The 26,392-nt window shown below is 48.8% G+C and overlaps 1 protein-coding gene and 1 non-coding gene across 4 annotated transcripts; both read left to right on the plus strand.

The window, feature by feature from the left end:
* Positions 1-3,864: 3,864 nt before the first annotated feature.
* Positions 3,865-3,936, plus strand: TRNAG-UCC (transfer RNA glycine (anticodon UCC)). Its single transcript has one exon. It is a non-coding gene; the product is annotated as a tRNA-Gly (tRNA).
* A 1,268-nt stretch (positions 3,937-5,204) lies between these two features.
* On the plus strand, positions 5,205-24,460 carry LOC140904210 (uncharacterized). Of its 3 annotated transcripts, none has more exons than XM_073326609.2 (5): positions 5,205-5,282; positions 7,047-7,129; positions 8,812-8,938; positions 19,290-19,403; positions 19,807-24,460. In XM_073326609.2, the coding sequence occupies exons 2-5, from the start codon at positions 7,064-7,066 to the stop codon at positions 21,528-21,530; spliced, it is 2,031 nt and encodes a 676-aa protein (XP_073182710.2). In that variant the 5' UTR covers positions 5,205-5,282; positions 7,047-7,063; the 3' UTR covers positions 21,531-24,460. The 3 variants fall into 3 exon arrangements, with proteins under 3 accessions (XP_073182710.2, XP_078707043.1, XP_078707044.1); XM_078850917.1 differs by lacking the exon at positions 5,205-5,282 and adding an exon at positions 6,078-6,675; XM_078850918.1 differs by lacking the exon at positions 5,205-5,282 and adding an exon at positions 6,078-6,675 and having other exon boundaries at positions 19,810-24,460.
* Positions 24,461-26,392: the final 1,932 nt, after the last annotated feature.

Genomic DNA, 26,392 nt, shown 5'->3' on the forward strand with positions numbered 1-26,392 from the left:
GTTGTTCTATGGATTTGCCAGTTGCCAGAAAAATAATTTAGTCAGCCAGTTTCTTTTTTAGTTTTTAGGTGGGTCTAAAGTTCTGCCTTATTCCCACGGTGCGCATGGTGAAAGTTTGTGTCCTGTTTCGTGCAGTTTAAGGGACAGATCAAAACAGTGGGAGACACAGGGAGCTGCCCACCCTGGGTGGCCAGTGAGCCGGCCTTTGGGGAGAGGAAGGCTAGCCCCCGGCCCCTCCCCTTCTGCCCGAGGTCCCACCCCTCGCCCTCCCCTTCTGCTCCCCCATGAGCCCAGCCCAGAGCACCCCACTTCTGTGGCACCCCAAGCACCCCCAGCCTCGGAGCTCTGGGCAGGCCAGTGCCAGCCGCCCCGAGTCCCGACAGCCCACCCACACCCCAGCCAGCCTGCGATCGGGAAGAGCCGGGCGGGAAGGACGAAGAGGAACTGCAACTGCAGGAAGGGGCCTGGGGTTGGAGCGTGGGTGCGGCTACACCAGGATGTTTGGGGAGACACAGCCGCCACCGGCCTACGATACCTGGCGCCCACGCTGCCCACCCACATGCAAGCACCCCACGCGCGGGTGTGAGGGGGTTTGGGCCATGCGAGAGTGAGGAGTCGGGCAAGGTTGCCAGTTGTAGCTAGATGTGTTTTCTCTCTAGACACTGTAAGTGGCTCTTGAAGGGGAGGGTGGTGGAGTTGCCTGGGGGTTGGGGTTGCGGCAGGCTTGCCTGGTGGGGCGGGAGGGGAGGGGGTTTGCTGGTATTTTGGCATTTCAAAGGTGGTGACACTAGATGTGTCCCTCACCCTCCTTGCCTCTCTTGGCAACCCCCCCCCCCCCCCCCGCCCTGGTCTGATTGCGCCCTCCCCTCCCACCCCTCCCAGCCTAGTGGGGAGGAGTGGTTCGCTTCCTTTTGCCTCTTTCCTACCTTCCCTGCCGGTGGCTGTTCCCACCACCTGTCCCCAGTGGTGGACCCTGACTCGGCCATGTGTGAGGCTTCCACTCCGGGCACTTCGCTTGTGGGGGTGGAAGGGGGAGAGACTTAGGGAGGGGGACCCCTGGCCACCATCGTCACCTCGCCTTGGCTTTCTCCCCCATCCACCTCCACGGCTGTTGTACTTAAAGTACTGCACAGGGGGGAATAAGGCAAAGTGCCACATTTATCGATAATACATGTATCAATCAACCCCATATCATAAGCATATGACATACACCTCTACCCCGACATAACGCGGGCTCGCATACAACGCGGTAAAGCTCCGACACGCTGATCCCGAACCACTTCCCTCTCCACAGAGGGCTGGTCACCTCCTGCCCATGCTGTGCTGCCCCGTGGAGTAGTCTGGGAGCTGACCTTGTTCGTGAAGACAGCAGGGCAAAAAAAACATTGAGTTCATTAGCTTTTTCCACATCCTCTGTCACACCTGCAGAAGCACGAGAATTACACCGAAGCATGGTTGTTAGTTCAGACAGCAAATCATTACAGTAAAATACACCTCTTGTAGCATAGCAAGCACGCAGAAACACAGTCTTGTACATTTCTATCCCCTCACCCCCTTCCACACTACACAAAGCAAAGGAAAGTTGGCTGTCATAACCGTGCAGCATCAACTCAAAAAAATCACCTACCTTCTTGCTCGCTGGAGTGGGACGCCTGGGACTGGCTAGAGGCCTCCAGAATGGAGCAGAGTTCCTGACTCGCCACCCCACCTGGCGACCTAGCCGGGGGCTACACACCATCTGCTAACTCCACCTCCTCATCCCTGACTTTGTCCAGCCGCGCCAAAGTATCCAGGGGGCTGTTGGCAGTGGAGGTGGGGTTGCAGCCAAGGATAGCGTCCAGCTCCTTATACAGCCAGCCGGTCTACGGTGCAGCACCGGAGCGAAAGTTTGCCTCCCTTGCCTTCTGGTGCACCTTCCTCTGCTCCTTTATCTTCGCTCTGCGCGGCACTGAGGAAGCCACGCCCCCGTCCCTACTGGGCATGCACCAAGTGCCCTACAAATAGAAAAGGGAGCATCCCAGCTCAGTCTGGGCTGACCATCAGTGAGGAAGGATGTCTGCTGCTGGTGCCTGTCTCGGAGCAGCAGGAGCCCCACGAAAGCCAGCGGTGCGGGGACCCCGGCAGATGCCTGGATACCTGCGAACACCTCAGGGACTTCGGAGCCACCGGCACCAGTCCAGGCAGTGGAACCTGGGAACCCCAAAGTCACCCAGCCCACAGAGACAGCAGGAGTCAGGGTAGGAAGTAGCCCAAGGGAGGGACTACCCATAGTCCCAAGCATAGTCAGTGTGTTGCACTTGGATGCCCGCTGACTCGGTGGTGAACTCACTCGGTGCCACCAGGGCCCTGGGCTGGGACCCCCTACACTGGCCACCCCACCCTGGGGTGGTGGCCCTCCCTCTTCAGGCCACTAGGCCTTGCTGCCCATCAAATCAGGATAGCCTAATTGACTCTGGCTGCTTGGCCTTGCTGCTCTGCAGAGAAGGGTGTCCCCATTGACTTGGTCCATGGGGCCCTATTGCTCTGTGGATCAGGGCAATTCTATAGACTCCGGCCACTAGGCCTTACCCCATAACACTTGACATAACCCTGCAGTGTAGGTCAGGGGAGAGTGTGCGTGTGTGGGGAGAACCTTCAGCAAAAGGGGGAAAAGCGTCCTCCCAAGACTGCCATTTCTGCTCCTTCTGTAGAGTCCCCGGGGCAGGAGACCCCTCAGGAAAGTTTCCTTTGCAAGGCATCAATAATAAAATTGGTGAAAGTTCAGAATCAACATGGCCTGACATCAGAATTCCAATGCCCTAACCCGGAGCGAACACGAATGGTCTGGCGTATTGAATGCAGTGCCCTGTGCCAGGCTGCAGCTGATTTGGTAGTTCTGGTGCTCAGAGAACAGGCCACAAAAAGGCCAATTCCACCCACTGTGAAAAATCAGCATGGAGCTAAGGGCAGAGCAGGGGTTTCTGCTTTCACTCCTGCTGGGGCATGCAGGGAACCCCGGGGCAAGCCTCAAAGAGCATCTGGAACTGAACTGGGGAAACCGGCCTTTCATAACAAGCAGCTCAAGTGTAGATGAACTGTTTTTTGTTTTGTTTTTTTACAATTTCTTATAACACTAAATAATCCTTCAATCCCAGTGTCACAATCCATGAAATTGCTTCAGCCTTGTAGTTTGCCCAGGGCGAAACTGAACATCGCTTCACATACAAGTGGGTGGAGGTCAACCTGTCACTTTTCAAGAGGAACTGCGCACAGAAGACAAGTGTTCGCAAAAAGAAAAGGAGTACTTGTGGCACCTTAGAGACTAAGCAATTTATTTGTGTTGTGTTTCATTCCTTATGTCCTGGCGCCATCGTGTGGCCATCTCCTTTCCCCACCTTTCTGTAACAAGTTTTGGGAGTTGGCACGGAAACTGTATTTCGCCGGGAAAGATGCAGGAACAAGGGCTGCCTGCATGTACCAAACACCCATAGAATGAGGCGTCCGTCCTTGTCAAACAATCATCTCCCTCCTTCGGTTCAGTGGCCGCTACTGTTCGTTCTCCCCAGGATCGGCAGCTGCATGAGGAAACCCCTCTGTGCCAAGCAGGAAGGAACACAAAGATTTTCTTTTAAAAGGAGCAGCCGCCTTCCTTCTTGAGTCAGATGAATTTATCTTCATTTCCCGTGTCTTAGGGGAGGAGTGGAGCTGGGGCCAACTCCTGCTGGGATATAGCTCCCCTCCCCCCTTGTTCAGTCCCTGGGGGCCCCTGTCTCCGCCCAGACCTGAGATGCTGCCCCCCACTCAAACCCAGCCTCCTCATTCGCTCCCTGGCTGTCACTGCTTTGCTTGCACAGTTGACACCTTTGTGACACACTCTTTTGAAGTGCATTGGTGGTATAGTGGTGAGCATAGCTGCCTTCCAAGCAGTTGAGCTGGGTTCGATTCCCAGCCAATGCTGTACTGCATTTTGTCCCCCTTGTTTGAAATTGGTCTCATTTCAGTCACACTGTGTTATAAGCACATTATTTTATGAGAAACTGCTCCTTGTAGGAATTTGCTACTGGTAGCAGTTACTCCTACGTAAGGGACAAGCAGTGGGGCCACAGGCTGATCGAGAAGCTAAAGGAGCACTCAAGGACGACAAGGCCATTGCGGAGAAACTCAATGAATTCTTTGCATTGGTCTTCACGGCTGAGGATGTGAGGGAGAGACCAAACCTGAGCCATTCGTTTTGGGTGACAGATCTGAGAAACTGTCCCAGACTGAGGTATCATTAGAGATTTTGGAACAAATCGATAAATTAAACAGCAATAAGCCAGCAGGACCAGCTGTGAAATTGCAGAACTACTAACCGTGCTCTGTAAACTATCATTTAAACCCGCTTCTGTACCAGATGACTGGAGGAGAGCTAATGTGACGCCCATTTTTAAGAAGGGCTCCCGAGGTGACCCCGGCCATGACAAGCCCGTAAGCCTGACTTCCGGGCCGGGCAAACTGTCTGAAACTCTCATAAAGAACAATATGGCCAGACACAGAGATGAACAGAATTTGTTGGGAGCCGTCAGCGGGGTTTTAGGAAGGGGGGATCAGCCTCACCAAGCGGCTGGAATTGTCTGGGGGGGTCGACAAGCTGGGGACCGAGGGGACCCCGTGGACTCAGATTTTCAGAAACCCTTGGACAAGGGCCCTCCCCAAAGGCTCTTAGGCAAACTAAGCTGCCCGGGGGTTGCCTCCCTGAGCACCCCGGGCCCCAGCAGCCCCCGGCCCGTGTCCCGCCCCCCAGGGCGCAGCGCCCGGGGCAGGTGCGGGGTCCGGGGCGCCCCAGAGTGGCCCAGACTCCCCGGGCGGCTCTTACCAGAGCCCAGCTCCCACTCCTGGCCGGGGGGCGGGGCCACGGGAAAGGGGAGGAGCAGGGGGCGGGGCCAGGGAAGGAGAAGGAGACGTGGGTTTCGGGAAAGGGGAGGAGCAGGGGGCGGGGCCACGGGGAAGGGGAGGAGCAGGGGGCGGGGTCTTGGCGGAGGGGCGGAGCAGGGGGCGGAGCGGGGGGGCCGTCGCTCCTGGGGTTCGCGGGCTCAGCGGCGTCACTAGGGGAAGGGGCCGAACCCGCCCCACCCCCGCGCCAGCCGTCGCTGAGCGCTGCGCATGCGCCGCGCCCGCCGGGAGCCGGTGGAGACTCCATCTCCCAGCAGGCCCGGCGCGCCGCAGTTTCCGGGCATGCGCAGCTCGCGCCGGGGGGTGGGGGCTGTTTCCCCGCCCTTAGGCCTGCGTCCGCGGAGGGAGCCGGGACCGGGGACCGACAGCGGGTGAGTGCGGGGAGGGCCGGGACTCCCCCGCCCCCCCTCCGCGGAGCCTGGCCCGCCCCTCCCCCCGCCGTGGAGCCTCCCTTCCCCTCCCCCCCCCCCGTACCGCGTATGACAGGCCCCGCCCCCCTTCCCAGCGCCGCGTCCGCCCTCGCCCGTTCTATCCGTTAACGGCCCCGCGCCCCCCCCCCCGCCCGTTCTATCCGTTAACGGCCCCGCCCCCCTCCCCCCGCCCGTTCTATCCGTTAACGGCCCCGCCCCCCTCCCCCCGCCCGTTCTATCCGTTAACGGCCCCGCGGCCCCCCCCCCCGCCCGTTCTATCCGTTAACGGCCCCGCCCCCCTCCCCCCGCCCGTTCTATCCGTTAACGGCCCCGCGCCCCCCCCCCCGCCCGTTCTATCCGTTAACGGCCCCGCCCCCCTCCCCCCGCCCGTTCTATCCGTTAACGGCCCCGCGCCCCTCCCCCCCGCCCGTTCTATCCGTTAACGGCCCCGCGCCCCTCCCCCCGCCCGTTCTATCCGTTAACGGCCCCGCCCCCCTCCCCCCGCCCGTTCTATCCGTTAACGGCCCCGCGCCCCCCCCCCCGCCCGTTCTATCCGTTAACGGCCCCGCGCCCCCCCCCCCCCGCCCGTTCTATCCGTTAACGGCCCCGCGCCCCCCCCCCCGCCCGTTCTATCCGTTAACGGCCCCGCCCCCCTCCCCCCGCCCGTTCTATCCGTTAACGGCCCCGCGCCCCCCCCCCCCCCGCCCGTGGCTGGTCCCCGAGGCGCCGGCGGGGGCCTGTTGCGAGCCCCCCGGGGAGCCGCCTGCGCGCCCGGCTCCTGCCGGCTCTGCCCGGGGAGCGAGAGACTGGGCCGGGCTGGGGTCCGCCCTGGGCCTGCCGGGAGGGGACGTGGCGGATTTCGGCGCCTCTCCCCAGGGCAGGGATTGCGGGGGGGCGGGGGGTGTGTGAAATCTCCTCTGCTCCCCCCCCCCCAAACCTGGCAACAGCCTTCTCCCCTTTTCTCCACCTGGGCGGTGTGGAGAGGAAATCCGTGTAAACTCCCTGTGTTCTCCCAAGCTGTGGGCTAGTTCTCTCTCCGCCTCAGGTTTTTCCCCATGTTCTCTCCACTGTCAGTTCACAGTCTCCTCAGACTTGGGGAGTTTTCCCACCCATTTTACCTGCCGCAGTTTCTCGTTGTGTAGGTGGGAAACTGTTGCCCTGAGCCCTTGTGGGATAGCTGCCGGAGACCTGGTAGGGTGACGCGGCGTTTGCAGGTGTCAGAGCAGCAGCCCTCTTAGTCTGTATCCGCAAAAAGGACAGGAGGACTTGTGGTATCTTAGAGACGAACCAATTTATTTGAGCATGAGCTTTCGTGAGCGACAGCCCACTTCATCGGATGCATACCGTGTTTACAGTTACGCTGTGTTGATCTCAGTACATTGACCCTGGCTCAACATCGCTTGGGGAGCTGGTGTTACGGGTTGGCATAATGGACCGTTTACATTGGTGGAGACTAGGTTAAGTGCAGAGACACACGCAACTAAGTGCATGCAATGCAGCTACACTTGCAATGCAGTGTAGACCAGGTCTTTGTAGTGTAGACCAAGCCTGTGGGGGTTTAATCCTGGTGGGAAGACCTACCTCTAATAAAATCACTGTTTTGCTGTGTGACAGAGCCTAGAATGTCAGTTTCCAGGGAAAAAGTCTGGTGGGGGGGGACTCTGTGTGTGAAATGGACAAAAGCTCCTTCTGAAAACTCTCCAATTGCTCTTTTTGCCCCGACAGACTACAGAATAACGTTGATGTTTTGCTCTGGATCGTCCCACTGTTCCACAGGAAAGGCAATGGCTGCAGCAGAGTTATCTGAGGTATGGGATTATCACGGACATGGTTGGTGGGCTGTAGCTGGAGGGAGATGGTCAATAAATGTACAGGAGGGTGGGAGCTGCTGGAGATGGGAGAGGGCAGGAAATACCCAAGGTGGGGAAAGGGAGGGAACAAATTTGACAGAATGAATTCGGATTAGGCCCCACATTGAAGGAGAAGACTCCTTGGGTTTGGGTGTGGAACTTTCCCCTATTTGTGGAACAAGAAATAACCCCTTGGCCAGGGCTACGAAAACTTCCCAGGCTCCCAGTGCTGCAGCCCGAACCAGCTGACACACTCCATAATTTGACACACTTCATTATTTACCACTATCCCAAACTTCGTGTCATCTGCAAATTTCATCAGTGATATTGTGTTCTCTTCCAAGTTATTGATAAGCAAGTTAACTAGCAACAGGCCAATAACCGATCCCCATTGGTCCCCAATAGAGAAACACCCACGTGACCCTTTCGAGTTACATTTTGAAATGTATCAGCTGGTTTTGAATCTAGTTAGTGTATGTCATGTTAATTTTGTATTGTTGTAGTTGTTTAAGTATCCTGCAGTACCAAGTCAAATATCTTAGAGAAATCAAAGTGTTTTACGTTAATGCTATTGCTTTATCCACCAAATTTCTGAACTCCTTAAAAAAAAAAAAATCCAATTAGTTTGAGAGAATCTGTTTTCCCTCAATTTATGTTGATTGGAATGAATTATATTACCCTCTTTTAATTCTTTAATAATACCCTCCTTTCCCCCCCATTATCTTGCCTGACATCAAACCTGGGGTATTACCTTGGTCATCCCTTTTACACTTTTTTTAAATATAGGGGCAACTTTAGCTTTCTTCCAGTGTTCTGGAGTTTCCTCAGTGTTCCAAGAGCTATGTAAAAGCAGCATTAATGGTCCAGAGAGCTCCTCAGCTGCTTTTTTAAAACTCTTGAATGGAAGATATCTGGAACTGCTATTTTTAAAAATGTCTGACATTAATAGCTACTATTTAACATCCTCATGAATTACTATTTTAATGAAAAGACTGTCGTTGTCGTCATAAACATATCACAACATCATTTGCTTGTTTTCCCCAAATCCAGGAGAGAAATAGTCACTGAACATTTTTACTTCTTCGGTATTATTATTATTGATGTTTCTGCCCTTTCCATCTAGTAATGGGCCAATAAAATTGTTAGGATCTTTTTGTTATTAATATACTAAAATAAACACAATGCTCCTTCATATTTCCTTAATTCTGCTGGCCAGAGATTTCTCCATTTGTTTCTTTGCTTCACCTTACTAATTTTCTACAATTCTAAGCTTCTGACATTTTTCTTGTCAACTTTCTCTTCCTTCCAGGTGTTCGTTTATATATGTTATATAATTTTGTGGGAGGATATTGGGATTCCTGCCAGGAGACTGTCCCTGACCCTCCTGGGGACTCCATTTCCTGTATCAGTCTCTGGCTATTAGGTGTGTGATGAATATGAAGACCCCTGTCCCCTCTGTCCACTGGCCAGCGTGAGGGGCTCTCTTTTTCTTCCCTCAACCTGGTGCCTCCTGGCTGCTCAGGATGGGAGTGGGACTGTGCTACCATGTCATTCCCAGAGCTTCCATTTTCTTGTTCCTGCTCTCCCATGAATCCTGGGGTTGTACTAAAGTACTAAGTGTGGGGCTCTTGCTCTTTCAGGGGCCGGTGACTTTCGAGGAGGTGGCTGTGTATTTCACCGAGTCAGAGTGGGCTCTGCTGGACCCCGCTCAAAGAGCCCTCTACAGAGATGTCATGCAGGAGAACTATGAGTCTGTGGCCTCGCTGGGTAAGAATTCCTGTCCCTTTGGTTATTGGAAGCTGTGGGTTCTCTAAAGAATCTCTGTAGTGATAACTCTATACCTTTACTATTCATGCATGTGTACACTGGTTTCCATGTCTTGTCCCCCCTTGGCTTATGTCACGTCCCAGTATAATTTTTAGACATACACAAATTTTAAATGACCAATGGCACAGAAAGATTTTTTTTTAAATTATTTAATTTATCCTTATTGGATGCATTAAAGTCCAAACCCAACACTTTGCTTTCTCTCCCAGGGCTATGACCATTGGATGTGGGAATTTTGGAAATATTTCTATGATTCCAGTACATACCTCAGTTTCCCTCTGTGCTTGATATTACTATAATCAGAGTGTAAAGACCAGGACACATGGGGTGTTTTAGTTACATAGCTGTCATGGAGTTCACACAGAGAGCTCTCTTGGAACTAAAGGCATGTCTACACTACAAGTGCGATGGCTGAAAGTGACCAGCCGAGAACTGTTTCGTACACCTAGCTGCGTCTAAAGTGAGGGCTAGGCTGATCTAACTATGGCTACGTCTACACTACAGAGTTTCGTCAGTGCCGTGTGTGTTGATTAAAGCAGGTTCTTCTTTGCGTGATGATCCCTATTGAATTCCACTGAGGCTAATCTGCATGCACCATGCTCCCGGAGATGGAGCTTTTTACAGTAGTAGTGTCTGTGGGTTCACGTGTGCGCCCTTGCATTGCCTTGTGGTTTTGCCTGCGTCTTCAGTTCCCTTTCACTGCCACATGTTCCAAGTCAGAGCTTCTGCTGTCCCCTCATCCGTGGTGATGCATTTTCTTTATTTAGTCAGGGTGTAACCTGCACAATTTAAAGCTCCCACCCCCTACCCGTTCTTGTGTATACGCAGGGACAAGAGGCCCAACTTTATCCCTCCCTAGGCTCGGGGCCAATATCCCTTCCTAGTGGTCTCCGGGTTCTACAGGTCTGCAGAGCCTGTTCACGGTGAAAGAGACTAACACAGTAATATCCTTAAACATGTGCATGTATTTATTAGCAACAAATCAATAGAATACACACGCCAAGCATCAAAGGCTCACCACTCCCAGCAAAGACAGCTGGATGTCTCCCAGTGGGCAGTCAGGATCTGCTCTCGTCCAGGGGTCTGACTTCTGTGCAGTATGGTCATGCAGGGATAAAAGACCTGGCACCTTTGGCCTTGAGCTGCATCTCGGAGTTTAGTTACAATGAGCATGTCTTCTGACCCTCATTATATAGTTAAAATGAGGATTTCTCTTATCTGTGCTTTAACCAATTACTTTACTATCCAATCATTTTCACTATACAGGGGTTCACATGCCTAAGACTGCCTACACATTAGCTCTTTTTTTTTTCAAAGTTAGTTAAAACTTCTCAAGGTCTACTTATCTCTATGCTTTGTTAGTGGAATACACTGTCACGGTAGAATTGCTTAACCAGCAGTAGACCAGGACACTCTGCCTATTGAAAGTACACTTTCTAACTATTTGCGATTTCTTTAGCAACAGCAAAACTTCTTACTTTTTATTATCAGACAGAAACTGCAGAAACTCAAGGCTAACTTATCCATTCTCTCGACTTTGTGAATATCTATCTCCAATTCATAGGGCTGCAGCTAATACTTTTCTGTTTGCCTATGACAAGGCCGAATTCCCCGACTCTGTAGTTTTGTTTGCAATTTATGGTGGCTGAGCCTACAAGATGGCTGTGGGTTATGCTAGGTCCAGGCCTCTCATTACAAGGACTTGGTTTTATGTAGTAGTTTTCTGGTTTCTGAACGTTTCGTAGGATTAAGGACTGGGGACGCCATTCTGGCAGTTTCCCACCAAACAATCCCCAACTCCCCACTTCACCCCCAGCAGCTGTGTCTGGGTACTCTCTATAGTCAGGCTTTTCCTGGTTTCTATAGTGATTTTTCTTGTTTCTGAAAGTTCCGCAAGGCTCAGGATGCAGTTCCCCTCCAAACCTTCCCCCCTCTCTCCCTTCAGCACCCAGGTTGGGATGCTGGATTATAACTAAGAGGACAGGATTCAATGTCATTTGTTCTCCCTCAACAACGAGCACCAATGCTGTCTGTACTGCTTGTGGGAAACCCACACCACATCCGGGTGCAGCATCTATCTCTACTTCCCTGCCTGTATGCAGGAAGACAGAGCCCCTCTCCCCTGCAAGAAGCACCTTGTGGAGGTCACCACTGGGCCACAGTCAAATCCTGGCCATGGAACACCCCAGTACATCGGACTGAATCCAGGAGCTACTGGTACCTGAGTCCCTGGGCACCAGCGCTGCAACAGCAGGATTAACCGGTTTGGCCATATGGGAGCTTGTGGCCCCAATATTCGTCTTCATAACAGTCCTGTTCAACATGGGAATCCTCTCCTGTAGCACAGACCTGTCCTTCGCCAAGCAGGCATTTGAAACAGGGATCAGCCCGGCCCTGATGGTACTGCCAGATCCGGAGGGATTTCTCCCATCATCCTGAGGCGAGGCGGTGTCATCGACTCTCTCCTTCCCCCAGACTACTGCTGTCAGTTTCAAGAGCTGCTAGGAAGGATACCTCATGCTCTTGAAATACCATTGGAGGAAGTGCAGCACACGCAGCACCACCTGCTGGACATTTTGCACGCATTGGTACTGGCCGGGGTGGCCCTATCAAAGGAGGGCACTCTCCAACAGACACACACTGTTAGATGGCACACAGAAAAGAGGTACAGTGTGCTTCCCCCGCCCCCACCCCCAAGGGTTCCAAGTTTCTATTCTCTCATCCTCTGCCCAATTCCCTGGTGATTCAGGCTGCTATGCAGTGAGCTAAACAACAGCACCCACGCTCCACCCCAGCTGACAATGAGGGCAAGAGACTGGACCTTATGGGTTGAAAGGTTTTCTCCTTGGACGGCCTCCAGTTATGGATCTTGAACTTCCTGGCAGTGATGGCCAAGTACGACTTCTTACAGTGTGGACATATGGCAAATGAGCTTCCTCAACAGTATCATGCCCAATTCCTATCAAGTATAGAGGAAGGCAAGTTGGTCACAAAGTCCATACTTCAGGCTGCGGTTGATTCAGCTGCGGTTGATTCAGCAGACACATCCTTGCGCATTTTGGCAACTGTAATCGTCATAAGGAGGGAATCTTGGTTTCCCTAGAGAAGTTCAGAATATGATCAAAGATCTCCCTTTTGATGAATCACACCTCTTCAATCAAAAGACGGATGACCCCTTGTACTCACTGAAAGATTCCATAGCCTCTCTGCGATCCTTAGGCATATATACATCAGCACCAAAGCAAACGTGTTATCACCTGCCATCTTCTCACAGTGTTACAGAATCCCCAGTTTTACCACCAACAGGCCTATGAACCTCCTCAGAAACATCCTATAGTCCACAGATCCCATCCACCTGTTCCGACAGAGCAGTCCTCCACACAACACCGTCTGCCCTTAAGCTATATTTCTGAATGCAAGCAGAGAGCCGTCTCACTTCTCCTGCATCCCAAATTTCTACCAAAGGTGGTTTCCTGCTTCTATTTCAACCTACCTGCTTTCCCGAATCACATGCTTTGAATGAGGAACAGCAGCTTCACTCCCTGGATGTACGTCGGGCCCTGGTCTTTTACTTACAAAGGACAAAGTCATTCCAGAAATCTCCTCGGCTATTTGTCGCCATAGCAGAGAGAATTAAAGGGCAGGCCATATCCACACAGAGAATCTCGAAGTGGGTCTCAGGGTGAATTGAGCTCTGTTATCAATTGTCAGGATGGTCCCAACCAGGTGGGATATGGGCCCGTTCCACAAGAGAGCCAGCATCGATTACCGCCACGCTCCGTGACGTGCCCCTTATGGACATATGTAAGGTGACCACATGGAGTTGGATACACATCTTTTCTTCTCATTATGCTACAAAGTGTGGCAGTGTATACATTCCAGTGTAGGCATAATTCATGTCTTTACTGCAAACTTAACTCGACATCCAACTGCCACAGTTATTAAGTTGGTTGTGCATGTCCACACCACACTCCTTGTGTTGGTGGAGTGCATCCTCATAGCAGTGCTTGCATTGATGTAGAGAGCAGTGCAACTCGCCTCAGGGGTTTTTGGGAAGGGCTTGCAATGCCTCATGGGACCAAAACATTCTCACAGGAGTGACTGGAATCATGGCTTCAACATCCAATGATGCAGTTTTCTCCACTGATTTCATCTGCAGCCCACAGTGTTTTGCGCCTTTTTTTCAAAAGGCTGGCATAGCCTTGGGTATGCTATCTCCAGAGAAGCATGGACTCCACTCAGCTGTGCACTATTGTGGTGAGCGTTGCAAACACCACACGTGTCTTATCCTATAGGATATTTCCAGAGCTGTGTCACATTCTGTGCTGCAGTTCCTCTCAATGTCCTTCAAATAGCACTGCTGGAAACAATGGAACAAAAGTTTCCGGTTGCTGTCGGCAGCTGCCCTGCAGCTGAATATGTTGGAGTGCTGGTTCTGGTCCCAAGAAACAAGCACTGACCGGTGGGATTGCATCTTTGTGCAGGTATGGGATTACGAGCAGAGACTGCAGAACTTTTGTATGCGCAAGGCCACTTTCCAGGAACTGTATGTGGAGCTCTCCCCAGCCCTGAATTGCAGGGATGTGAAACTGAGACCTGCTCTGACAGTGGAGAAGCAAGTGGTGATTACTGTGTGGAAGCTTGCAACTCCAGATTGCTACTAGTCATTGGGGAATCAATTAGAAGTGGGTAAGTCCACCGTGGGGGTTGCTGCGATCCAAATAGGCAGGGCCATTAAACGCCTTCTGCAAAGAAGAATAGTGCCTCGGGGCAATCTGCAGGACATACTGAATTGTTTTGCCGCAATGGGGTTCCCTAACTGCAGTGCGGTGATAGATGGCCTGCATATCCCTATCTTGGCACCAGACCACGTTGCCACAGAGTACATAAACAGAAAGGAAAACTTTTCTATGGTGTTACAAGCGCTGGTGGATCACTGGGAACATTTTACTGACATGAACGTGGGATGGTCTGGGAAGGTGCATGATGCGCACGTCTTTTAAGAACACAGGTCTGTTCAGAAAGTTGCAAGCAGGGACTTTCTTTCCAGACTGCAAAAGCACCCTTGGGGGCATTGAAATGCCAATGGTGATATTGGGAGACGCAGCCTATCCCTTATTCCTGTGGCACATGGAGCCGGACGCCTGGACAGCAGTAAAGATCGGTTCAATAATAGGTTCAGCAAGTACAGAATGGTGGGTGAATGTGCCTTTGGCCATTTGAAGGGTCACTGGTGCATTTTGCTCACTAGGTTAGACCTCTGTGGGCGGGAAAAACATCTCCCATGATTATAGCTGCTTGTTGTTTGCTTCATAATATATGTGAAGCAAAGGGCGAGAAGTTTCCACAGACGATCCACCTCCACACCCCACCCCATCTGCTAATTTTGAGCAGCCAAATACCAGGGCTATAAGAAGAGCTCAGGGTGGACAATGTGTCTCAGGGAGGGATTGAAACTCATTTTAGTAATGACCCACAATAATGTGCGCTGCTATTCTGTATCATTCCTACCCATAGTCTGAACCTTGCTGTGATTGCTGTGCTTTGTTCTCGTGCACATCCCTCCACCTCCCCTCACCTCGTGCTTTGAATGAATAAAGATGATTTCATTTTCAAGACATACTTTTATTGCACACAGATGTAAACACTGAAAGATCTGTCTAAGAATTAACCTTGGAAAGATGATGGAATAAAATTGGGAGTGGGAAAAACACATACATTCTCTCTATAAAAGTACAGCGGCCTTGCCTGTCATACATCAGCACATGTGCAGCTGTTGTTCTTGACACCCTCCTCTGGGGTTGAGTGGAAGGGATATTGCAGTGCCCCCTTTGCCTAGTGGAACGTGAGGTGGGGGAGTAGAGTGATGTTGGAATGTTGCTCTGCAGGGGCCGAAGAGGGAGTCAAACCTCAGGGTTTTTTTCCCGAAGGTCAACCAGATGTTTGTTCCTTCAGAATCCCCAGCTTCTCTTGCAGTGGGCCATGCTCTTTCTCTTGGGATGCTCACCTGCTCGCCATGTCCTTTTTTCTGAGAGCAGTCCTCCACACCCTTTGCTGTGTCCACTGTTCCAGAGGCATTCGTTATCTCATATTCTTTTGTCTCCATCTTGTCTGGGAGAGCCTCTCTGCCGGTGTGGAGGAAGAGCTGAAGGCCACACTTCCAGCTATAACACATCCAGAGCACAAAGGAACCACTGTCAGGACAGACCCAGGATGTAGTGCAGGATTTCTATAGAGAAATCACTCCACTGAATCCATGCCAGTATAAAGCATAACATTTTCATTTCTACAAGGTATTTATTGAGCCGGTCTGCTGTCCCAGCTATGGTGAGTATGGCATGGGGGCAGGGGCACCAGACCATCTGCAGCGGGAGGGGAGCCACCTGTGGCGGAACCAGAGGTGGCCAGGGGACCATGCTCACCTCCCCTTTGTAATATGGACGTTGTCTGGAGGCTGGGAACCAGGCTTCCCCATCCCAAACTGCAAGCCTTGGCAGAAGTGGCTTGGGGGGGGGGGGTGCTTGTGCTGGTGTGTGGCCACTACAACATTTTCCTCCCCCAGCCCCCACCCTCTGTTTCCACTGCTGCTCTCCGGTGCCTCAAGCTTGCTGTTTCTGAGGTCAGTGCTGACCCCTGCCACCCAAACTAGGGTCAGGTTTTGTGAAGGATGAGGGAAGGGGCAGTAAATCACAAGGAGGGATTGCAGCACCTCCTGAAATATGTAGTCTTTGCTCTGTCTTGGTCACTTTCTGATCTGGCAGAGGCACTCCGCCAGTGTGCAGGGGGTTCCCCTGAAGGCCATATCTGCAGAAGCACAACAATTACATGGGCATATTATTCTTAGTTCACACACAGCATCGAATCATTACAGTAAAATGCATCTCTTGTAACATACCAAGCACACAGCAACACAGTCATGTACATTTCTATCCCCTCACCCACTTCCACGCTAAACAAAGCAAAGGAAGGTTGGCCATCATAACCATGCAACATCAACTCAAAAAATCACTTCCCAGGGGTTTCCTCTCTTGCTTCTTGCTCACTGGAGTGGAATTCCTGGGACTGGCTAGACACCTCCGGAATGGAGTAGAGTTCCTGACTCGCCATCCCACATAGTGTGTAGCCCACGGCTACATCTCCATCTGCTAACTCCACCTCCTCATCCATGACTTTGTTGTCAGGGTTAGGTTCACTTGACTCTGCGTTCAGCCACGCCATGCATATGAGTGGTGGCAGCATCTACCCATCAAGGTTACTTAAAAAAAGTAAATTTTATTAAAAACAAAAAGAAAGAAAATACATCTGGAACTTAGGCTTTTGCTTGATTTTAAAAGAGCAATTCCAAAAATCAAGCACCCAAAATAGCTTTCTTGGGGGTTCAGCTTAAAGGTTACAAGCAAACAAAAACATCTGGAAAAAAAAAAGGAGTACTTGTGGCACCTTAGAGACTAACAAATTTATTTGAGCATAAGCTTTCGTGAGCTACAGCTCACTTCATCTGGGGTTAGCAGAGAGGAGTCTGCAAGCCAATGAGAAATAAAAGAAATAAACCTGATCGCGTCTAGCTAAACATTCTGATCTATGGACACATTGGAGTTCAGATAAGTAGTTCTAGGCATGATCTGATGACTTATAATCATACCTGGCTTAGCTGCGTATAGCATGGCTGCTCTGACCCTTCAGCCCAGAGAGAACAGACAAAGGGAAAGTTTCTTGCCCAATTTTAAAAAGTTCTCCCTTTCCATTGGTCAAGTGCCCACTTTTTTTCTTTACCTGGGGGACTTTTTAACCCTGTACAGGTAAAGCAAGTAAAGAACAGCTACCAGGAGGGATTTTACAGCTAACTTGCTGGCTGGGTGTCCATCAAAGTAGCTATCCCCCCACTTTATTTATTACAATAGCCAAAAGGAAGTTTTCCCTCCAATTTTAAAAAGTTGTAGCCCTCCCATTGGCTCTTGTGGTCAGGTGCCCACTCCTTTCCTTTTACCTGTGGGCTTTTTTAACCTTTTACAGGTAAAGCAAGCAGAGAACAGCCACCAAGAGGGACTTTATAGCTAACTGGCTAGCTGGGTGTCCATAAAAGGGAGCTACTCCCCCTTCCCCTGCTTCATTTATCAGAGCCCTACACAGTTGGTAAACAAAGCAGGTATAGCTACCAGGCCTCGATGGAGATGTCTTTTCTTCTCTTCTCAGGCACTTGGTCTGTCAAATGTCCCCCCAAAGCAGGGTGTTGGCTACCTGGAGATCCTCTGGTCCAAAAGTCCTTCGTAGCAAGGTTTTGTCTACCCTGCCTGTTCTACAGCATCACAGGCCTCTTCAGATATTAATTGGGAACTGCTAATATACCTGTCATATTCTTAGTACTTACACCACTCGCTCTCAAAGAAGTCGCATGCCCCCGAAATATGCCCTGTGGGCATTTCATTACTTGTTTTCCTAATTAATATTTTTGGAAGAGGGCTAAAGAGAGACAGAGACCAAAGATCACTTGGTGTATACTTTCTCATCAATCATTCCCTCGAGCTGTTAAGGTGGTGCAATCCCAAAGGGTCATCTTGATCCAGGTCAGTTAGTACCATGCTCACCGTTCAGGTGTTTTCTGTGCATTTACTTAGTGAGCTGGCCATCAACTGACCATGACCAAAGTTCCAGCTAACTCACACACACACACACACACACACCCTGGTTGTAACCATTCATAATCCATAGTTGTGTCAGCATTCAAGTGCAATTTCAGCATACCATCTGATACTAAGAGAACCCTGCTCCCAGAATCCTTTAGCAAATTCAGACGTCTCCAGCCTTACTACATTCATATTAAGTCATTCATAATAATTCAGCACCATCCCAACAAATATGACTGATAATATTCACTGTCCTGCTGCTTTGAGCAAAGGAAGCTGGCCTAGGGATGTTACTCCTTAAAATAAACTGGGGTTAAACAGAACCTTTGTGACAAGATGTGAGTGAAAGCACCCCTGTAATCACACCCTATACACCACTGTAATAGCCTTTGTACAAAATATGCCTTGTGAGGTATCACTTGAAAACCAATAACTTACTGGTCAATAATTCAGTGAAATTTATGTAACAAAGTTGTATGTAAAGTTATGAATTCCCCCTGTATGATAGGTTTCAGAGTAGCAGCCGTTTTAGTCTGTATTTGCAAAAAGAAAAGGAGTACTTGTGGCACCTTAGAGACTAACAAATTTATTTGAGCATGATGATGTTAGTAGATGTTCAAACTGACACAGCCATGACTAGGTAAAAGTTGTTAACCCAGTCTAACCTAAACAACGGAATGTGTATTTACCTCAATTTGCATATAAGTAATAGGGTCCTTGAGACAGCAAGAGGAGGAAATGGCAGGAGCCAAGGCAAATTTGCATTCAGCATACACAGGAGAGAAGAATGAGCCTGGCTCCACCTTCACCGCTAGACTCCATGTCACCTTCTTTGCTGTTTGAATAAACTTTGCTTTGAGGGGCAATCCTGAGTAGAATCCACTTCAAAGGGTGACCGCACTATAAAAGTGAGGGGCAAAACCACCCCAAGGTACTTCTTAGGTGAAAGAGAGAAAGGAAGAAGACAAAGGAACCAGCCCTTTGACTCTGGTGGAGATCCTGACCTGACAATTTGCTCAACCGTGGGCACACGTGCTCAGGATTTTACCTTGAACAAAGTTGTGCTTGTTAAGTTTTAGAAAGCATTTTTATCTTTATTTCTCTTGTAACCATTTCTAACTTTTAATATTTATGCTTCTACTCACTTAAAATCTCTCTTTGTAATTAAATAAACTTGTTTTATTTGTAATCAAAACTAACCCAGTGTTGTGTTTTAAATTGAACTGTTTAGTAACTCCAGTTAAAGTAGCAAATTCTTGAATATTGGTCCCTTGAGGGGCAACGGACCTCTCAGATGTGAACTGTCCAGGAGAGGGCTGGCCAGTGCAGAACACACATTTTGGGGAAAAGGACTGGGAGTATGTTGGGGCCACCCTGCACATAGTTACCAAGGCTGGTGGAGGCCAAAGTGGGACTGGACTGTTTCTCACAGGCTGCTGGGTCAGGGCTGTAGCCTTCCACAAACACTCAGGGTGTGACCAGCATGCTGGTAAGCTGTTTGTCAGCGGCCCAGGTTGGGAGCTACAACACCAAAGCAATGTGAGGCATCCAGGATTACAGGGCAGGTGGTGACACAACCTTTCGGAGGTCTGGATTGCACACCCAGAATGTGACACAAGTTTCCCACAAATTCAATTCATCTTGCTTGTTTTCTGTCACTTGTGCAGGGTTTCCAGTTTCCAAACCTGATGTGATCTCCTGCCTGGAACGAGGGGAGGAGCCATGGGTCCCAGACCTCCAGGACTCTGAGGAAAGAGAGACCCCGAGAGATACCTGCACAGGTATCAGTTAAACCAGCACCAAATCTGTCCCTGAATTAAGGAAATATTTGGGATTCCTACTAAGCCCTTGTGAGCTGTCTGAATTCAGGATTGTTTTCAGGAGATGTGGCATCCTCATGGCAGACTTCACTTACGGCTTCCTACCTGTCCTGACTCATGCCTGACAGTAGCTCCCTCTCCAGTCTACTTTCTCCCTGTATGTTTGGTTGAGATTTAGACCCAGAATTGATCCCCTCCTCTCTCTCCTGTGGGGAAAGGCTTGGGGGAGATTCAGCTCTTTCTTTGTTTGATCTCTCTGTCACTTACTTTTGTTTGTTCCCCCCTTTCTTCCACTCCTCTCTCTGAGGTTCCCTTTTTTTCTGGCAAAGGAAAGTGACTTATGTCTGGTTTCTCTCTATCCTAGCAGATGATGGGATGGTGAATGAGAATGAGAATCCTCAACAAGACGATTCTGAGCAAGTAGAAGCACATGAGACGTTATCGGAAAGATCCAAAGGGAATGTTTCCTCGAATTGTGCGCAGGCAAATGCCTGTGAGAGTCAGCACAGAGCAGAAGAAAAGTTCAGTAGAGGCTCAGACCTTATTAGACATGAGAGAATAGACACTGGGGGAACACCGTACATCTGCCTGGAGTGTGGGAAAACCTTCAAACATAACTCAGTCTTTATCATACATCAGAGAATCCACACTGGAGAGAGACCATACATGTGCCCTGTGTGTGGGAAAAGCTTCAGTCGCAGCTCAAACCTTATCACACATCACAGGATCCACACAGGGGAGAAACCCTACACTTGCCATGAGTGTGGGAAAAGCTTCAGTCGGAGCTCAGAGCTTAGGATACATAGGAGAATCCACACAGGAGAAAGACCCTACACTTGCTGTGAGTGTGGGAAAAACTTCATTCGGAGCTCAGAGCTTAATAAGCACCAGAGAATCCACACTGGAGAGAGACCCTACAGATGTACTGAATGCGGGAAAGACTTCATTTATAGCTCACAGCTTGTCACGCATCAGAGAATCCACACTGGAGAGAGACCCTACTCGTGCCCTGAGTGCGGAAAAGGGTTCACTTCTAGCTCACAGCTTGTCTCGCATCAGAGAATCCACACTGGAGAGAGGCCCTACTCATGCCCTGAGTGCGGGAAAAGCTTCAGTTCTAACTCACAGCTTGTCTCACATCGGAGAATCCACACAGGGGAGAGATCCTATCCATGCCCTGCGTGTGGGAAAAGCTTCACTCATCGTTCACAGCTTATCACACATCAGAGAACCCACACGGGAGAGAAACCCTACACATGTCCTGAGTGTGGGAAGAGCTTCAGTCGGAGCTCAAACCTTATCATGCATCATAGAATCCACACAGGGGAGAAACCCTACACTTGCCTTGAGTGCGGGAAAAGCTTCAGTCGGAGCTCAGAGCTGATCAGACATCAGAGAATCCACACAGGAGAGAGACCTTACACGTGTCCAGAGTGCAGGAAAAGTTTCACTCGGAGCTCAGATCTTAGTAAGCACCAGAGAATCCACACTGGAGAGAGGCCCTACAGATGCCCTGAGTGCGGGAAAGGCTTCCGTTATAGCTCACATCTTGTCTCACATCGGAGAATCCACACAGGAGAGAGGCCCTACTCATGCCCTGAGTGTGGGAAAAGCTTCAGTGATAGTTCACAGATGATCACACATCAGAGAAGCCACACAGGGGAGACCCCCTACACATGTCCTGAGTGTGGGAAAGGCTTCAGTTGGCACTCAAACCTTATCACACATCAGAGAATCCACACGGGAGAGAAACCCTACACATGTCCTGAGTGTGGGAAAAGCTTCAATCGGAGATCAAACCTTGCCGCACATCACAGAATCCACACAGGGGAGACACCCTATAGCTGCCCTGCGTGTGGGAAAAGCTTCAGTCGGAGCTCAGAGCTCATCATACATCAGAGAATTCACACAGGAGACAGACCCTACACTTGCTGTGAGTGTGGGAAAAGCTTCATTCGGAGCTCAGAGCTTATCATACATCAGAGAATCCACACTGGAGAGAGACCCTATAGATGCCCTCAGTGCGATAAAGGCTTCAGTTATAGCTCACAGCTTGTCTCGCATCAGAGAATCCACACAGGAGAATAACACTATATTTGTATTCAGTAGGGCTACCCAAAGATTTTTTGTTTCTTTTTTGTTGTGGGTTTTTTGGTTGGTTGGTTGTTTTTTTAATGGCTAATTCCCACATATTGGTCTTTAAGGTTGATTGCACCATTTCCTTTACTGTCGTCTCTCAGCTCCCCTCAGGTGAGTTGCTGTCTTCTACCTTTTGCAGTTCACCTTACTTTGGGGTGAATCCTGTGATCCTTTTTTTCAACTCTTTAATTTTATGAGTTATGGGAGTGTGTGTCCCTCCAGGCAGAAATGTCCATCAGTCCGAGTTGGGGGAGAGAGGGTTGACCTCATCTAGCTACAGTGAGATAAAAACTATCTGTGCCTTACCTGCACTAGAACTGTACATTGAGTTAGGCCATGTCTACACTACCACTTATGTCAGCAAAACTTACGTCGCTCAGGGGTGTGAAAAAAGCCCACGCTCCTGAGTAACATAAGTTTTGCCAGCATAATTGGCAGCGTGCACAGCGCTATGTCGACGGTAGAGTTTCTCCCACCGATATAGCTACTGCCGCTCATTGACGGTGGTTTAATTGTGTCAACGGGAGAGCTCTCTCCCACCAGCATAGAGCAACTACACAAGAGATCTTACGCCAGCACGGCTGCATCAGTACAGCTGTGCCACTATAAGGTCTCTAATGTAGACACCGCCTAAATTGCTCAAATTAGCTATCTTGATGTAAAAACACAACTCTTTTCAGGACAGACATAACCCAGGTGCAATGGTTGTGGTTAGCTTTCCCCCTGTGCTGACCTGATCTCCATCACTCTTCAGCCTGGGCTACACTGCAGGGGCGGGGGTTGAACTAAGATACACAACTTCAGCTATGCTATTTGTGTAGCTGAAGTCAAAGTATCTTAATTCAACTTACCTGGCCGTCCTCACGGTGGCGAGTCGACCACGGCGGCTCCCCCGTTGACTCTGCTTACTTTTCCTGCCGAGGTGGAGTACAGGCATCAATTCGGGGATCAATCTGTATCCCATATCAAGGTTCCTTCCCCACTCTGAACTCTAGGGTACAGATGTGGGGACCTGCATGAAAAACCCCCTAAGCTTATTTTTACCAGCTTAGGTTAAAACTTCCCCAAGGTACAAACTATTTTACCTTTAGCCCCTGGACTTTATTGCTGCCACCACCAAGCATCTAACAAATATATAACAGGGAAAGAGCCCACTTGGAAACGTCTTTCCCTCCAAAATCCTCCCAAAACCTACACCCCCTTTCCTGGGGAAGGCTTGATAAAAATCCTCACCAATTTGCACAGGTGAACACAGACCCAAACCCTTGGATCTTAAGAACAATGAAAAATCAATCAGGTTCTTAAAAGAAGAATTTTAATTGAAGAAAAAGTAAAAGAATCACCTCTATACAATCAGGATGGTAAATACCTTACAGGGTAATCAGATTCAAAACATAGAGAATCCCTCTAGGCAAAACCTTAAGTTACCAAAAGAGACAAAAACAGGAATAAACATTCCATTGAGCACAACTTATTTTATCAGCCATTTAAACAAAACAGAATCTAACGCATATCTAACTAGATTGCTTATTAGCCCTTTACAGGAGTTCTGCATTCCTGCTCTGGTCCCCGCAAAAAAAAAAAACACAGAGAGGACCCTTTGCCCCCCCCCCCCCAGGTTTGAAAGTATCTTGTCTCCTCATTGGTCATTTTGGTCAGGTGCCAGCGAAGTTATCTTAGCTTCTTAACCCTTTACAGGTGAAAGGGTTTTTCCTCTGGCCAGGAGGGATTTAAAGGTGTTTACCCTTCCCTTTATATTTATGACAGGTGCCAAGGCCCTTTTCAGTTTGAGGAGGCTAGCTATTAGAGCATGTCCATTTAACCCTCAGACTAGGCTGTGGAAACCTTCAGAACTTTTATTTTTTGTGTCACATGAAGCCGTGTTCTCAGCTCTCTGTGCTTAGGTATCATGCTCTGATCCTAAATCAGACTCGTTGGGGCTGGAAATGAGTGTCACAGACCTACAGGGGGAATTTGAAAGGATCCCAAACAGATTAACCTTTCTGTGCTTTAATCCTTGTTTCTGTCTATTGGCAAAGTTGCTTTCAGGATTTTTCCAGCTGAGCTGGGATTGTTTCCAGGTGGGAAGGTTGGCTGATATTCCCCATTATGATAATTCTAAAACCTTTGTAACTAGCATGACAGAATAGTAATGAGGTGATGCTGAGTGAAGAAGGTTTGAATGGATCAGAGGACAGCGCAATAGGAAAATCTGTTCTAATTTTGGCATCATGAGAGTAAGATGTTCTGGAGTTTCATTTTATATGATACTGATACTGTCTTATTCTCTTGTGTGTTTTGGGTTTCTCTTTCCTGAGGGCATTTGATAACAACTGGACTTTAGTTTCTTTATGATAGGGTGAAGTTCAGTTTTTTGGTGGAGTTTGAGACAAATGACCATTTACTAAAACAATAATTTCTTTTCATGTATGTCTATTTTTCCACTCCTCCATTATGACATGGAGGAAGTTCAAGAGCAGTTCAGTCGTCAGGAATGAGTACTCAAAGCTATTGGATTTGCTACCACAGAAACAGTAGCATTTTAAAAATTCTACATCTAACTAAGGAATGGAATTGAATAACAATGTGATCATATAGTTTGGGTCAATATTGTCTTAGAGGATTCAATACTCCACAGTAAGTGACTTGGAACTCAGCAAAATGCCCATGTATTTGGGTCACAAGGCAGTTGTGGCCCAGACCTAACAGGAGGTGTCTTCTGAAGATCTCTCTTTCATAATCAAGTGCATATTGTGTATTATTTCAGAACACAGTTCCTACCTATGTAGAGATGGAGAAAATGGAAGTGGTATTTTTGCTGAGTTTACACCTTATAGATGCTGCAAATATGTATAAAATAAAATCCGTTGTGAGTGTGAGCTGCAGCAGTCGATCTATTTTTAATAGATACCCCACCTTTGGTAACTTACACGGCTTGTGAACCAGGCCCATATCTGTGCCACCAGATTAATAAATAAACTGGGCATGCCTGGTTGGGGAAGTGATTCCTCACTCTATGACTACTGAAATTTTCTGTGATGTGGTAAAGGAGTCTACTCCAGAGAAGTAAAGTTACCCTGACCATGGCTAAGGATTAGACTAGTTTTTTTACCCCAGAGATGGAAACTAGGGTAACTTTAGGCTCAGGTAAGCTGTTTATGTTAGAACACTATCTCCTAGTTCGGTGGCAGATTATGGTTCAAATGATGTTGTGGTAAGATATTGGGGAGTTGTCCTTTACCATTTGGATCCAGAGTTTTATGAGCCAAAGAAACAAACAGTTGATGCCTTCAGAGGACAGCCCTTCCCCATGGATCCCTATCTGGCTGTCTTGTTGGAGAAGAAGCACTTCCATGCTGTGCAAGTGATGTTAACCAATGAGGGAATGAATGTCAGACTCCCAAGCTCAGACTGCAGGACTGATGACTGTTGAGTCCTGATTCCATGGTTCTGGCTCTCAGTTTTGCTCCCATGTCCTATGAATTTGCATTACTTCTCCATCTCCTGCAACTTTGAAAGATCAGAAATTGTGAAAATAGAATACAAGTGTTGTTTCTCAAGAGAACACATTTGAGATGACTTCCACCAACACTTATGACCGAAGACCCAGAGAGAAATGAGCTCCCAGAAATAGAAGGCACCTATGTTAGTACAGAACACAACTTTGCACAAGACTTACTTGGTGGAAAAGGGGATTCAGAGAAAACTAACACAGATGATAAAATTGTGTAGCCTTCAGATATGTTGTTACCAGTGAAAATGAAATTAAACAGAAAGTTTATTGCAGAATAAGAGACTGATTATGATTATACTGATTATGAATTTATTTGCAACACTGAAAGTTTTCTGGGTTTTCTTCTGGGTTCAGAAAAGAATTAGATTAAGTTTATGTAGTATAGGTCCATCAATGGCTACTAGCCAAGATGGCTAAGCCTCTGACTGCCAGATGCTAGGAGTCAATGATACGGGATGGATCACTCGCTAATTGACCTGTACGTTCCTCCTGAAGCATCCAGCATTGGCCAATGTCAGAAGACCGGATACTGGGCTAAATGGACCATTGGTCTAATCCAGTATGGCCATTCTTATGTTTCTGTCTCCTGCCTCCCTCCAAGTAGTATATGAAAGGTGACTAATCCTATAAAGTTTATTTGATGTAATTTACCCTCTTTGGATTAAGGAGTTCTAAAGTAAAACCTCACTCAAAAGGGGTTGGTGTATGGTAGTATGTAGGAGAAATAGTGTATATCAAAATAAAGACCTAGTATAGACTTTAATTATTACTATTTCAAATGGATTTTTGATAAGCTTTTAAAATAATATTTCTGTTGAGAAAAAATTACATAAGGAGACATGTGGTGTAACATTTTACCCAGTTATAAGGCAACAATCACTGAAATCTCCAGTTCTCTTATTTGCAAACCAAAGTTTATATCCCGTCTGTCAGGAGGTGCCTTAATTTAAAATGGTGATGGGTACAAGATAGTAGCTTTTCTCGTTTTTTAAGTTTTGGTTTTTTGCAACCAGTTTTTTCATGGGTGCTGTCATGGTTCCTTCCCCACTCTGAACTCTAGGGTACAGATGTGGGGACCTGCATGAAAGATCCCCTAAGCTTATTATCTTAGGTTAAACGCTGCCACCACCAAAGTGTTACACAAAAAACAGGGGAAGTACCCACTTGGAAACATCTCCCTGCCAAAATATCCCCCCAAGCACTACACCCCCTTTCCTAGGGAAGGCTTGATAAAAATCCTCACAAATTTGCATAGGTGAACACAGACCCAAACCCTTGGATCTTAAGAACAACGAAA

This window comes from Lepidochelys kempii, chromosome 28, assembly GCF_965140285.1.
Source record: "Lepidochelys kempii isolate rLepKem1 chromosome 28, rLepKem1.hap1, whole genome shotgun sequence".
Lineage (NCBI taxonomy): Eukaryota > Metazoa > Chordata > Testudines > Cheloniidae > Lepidochelys > Lepidochelys kempii.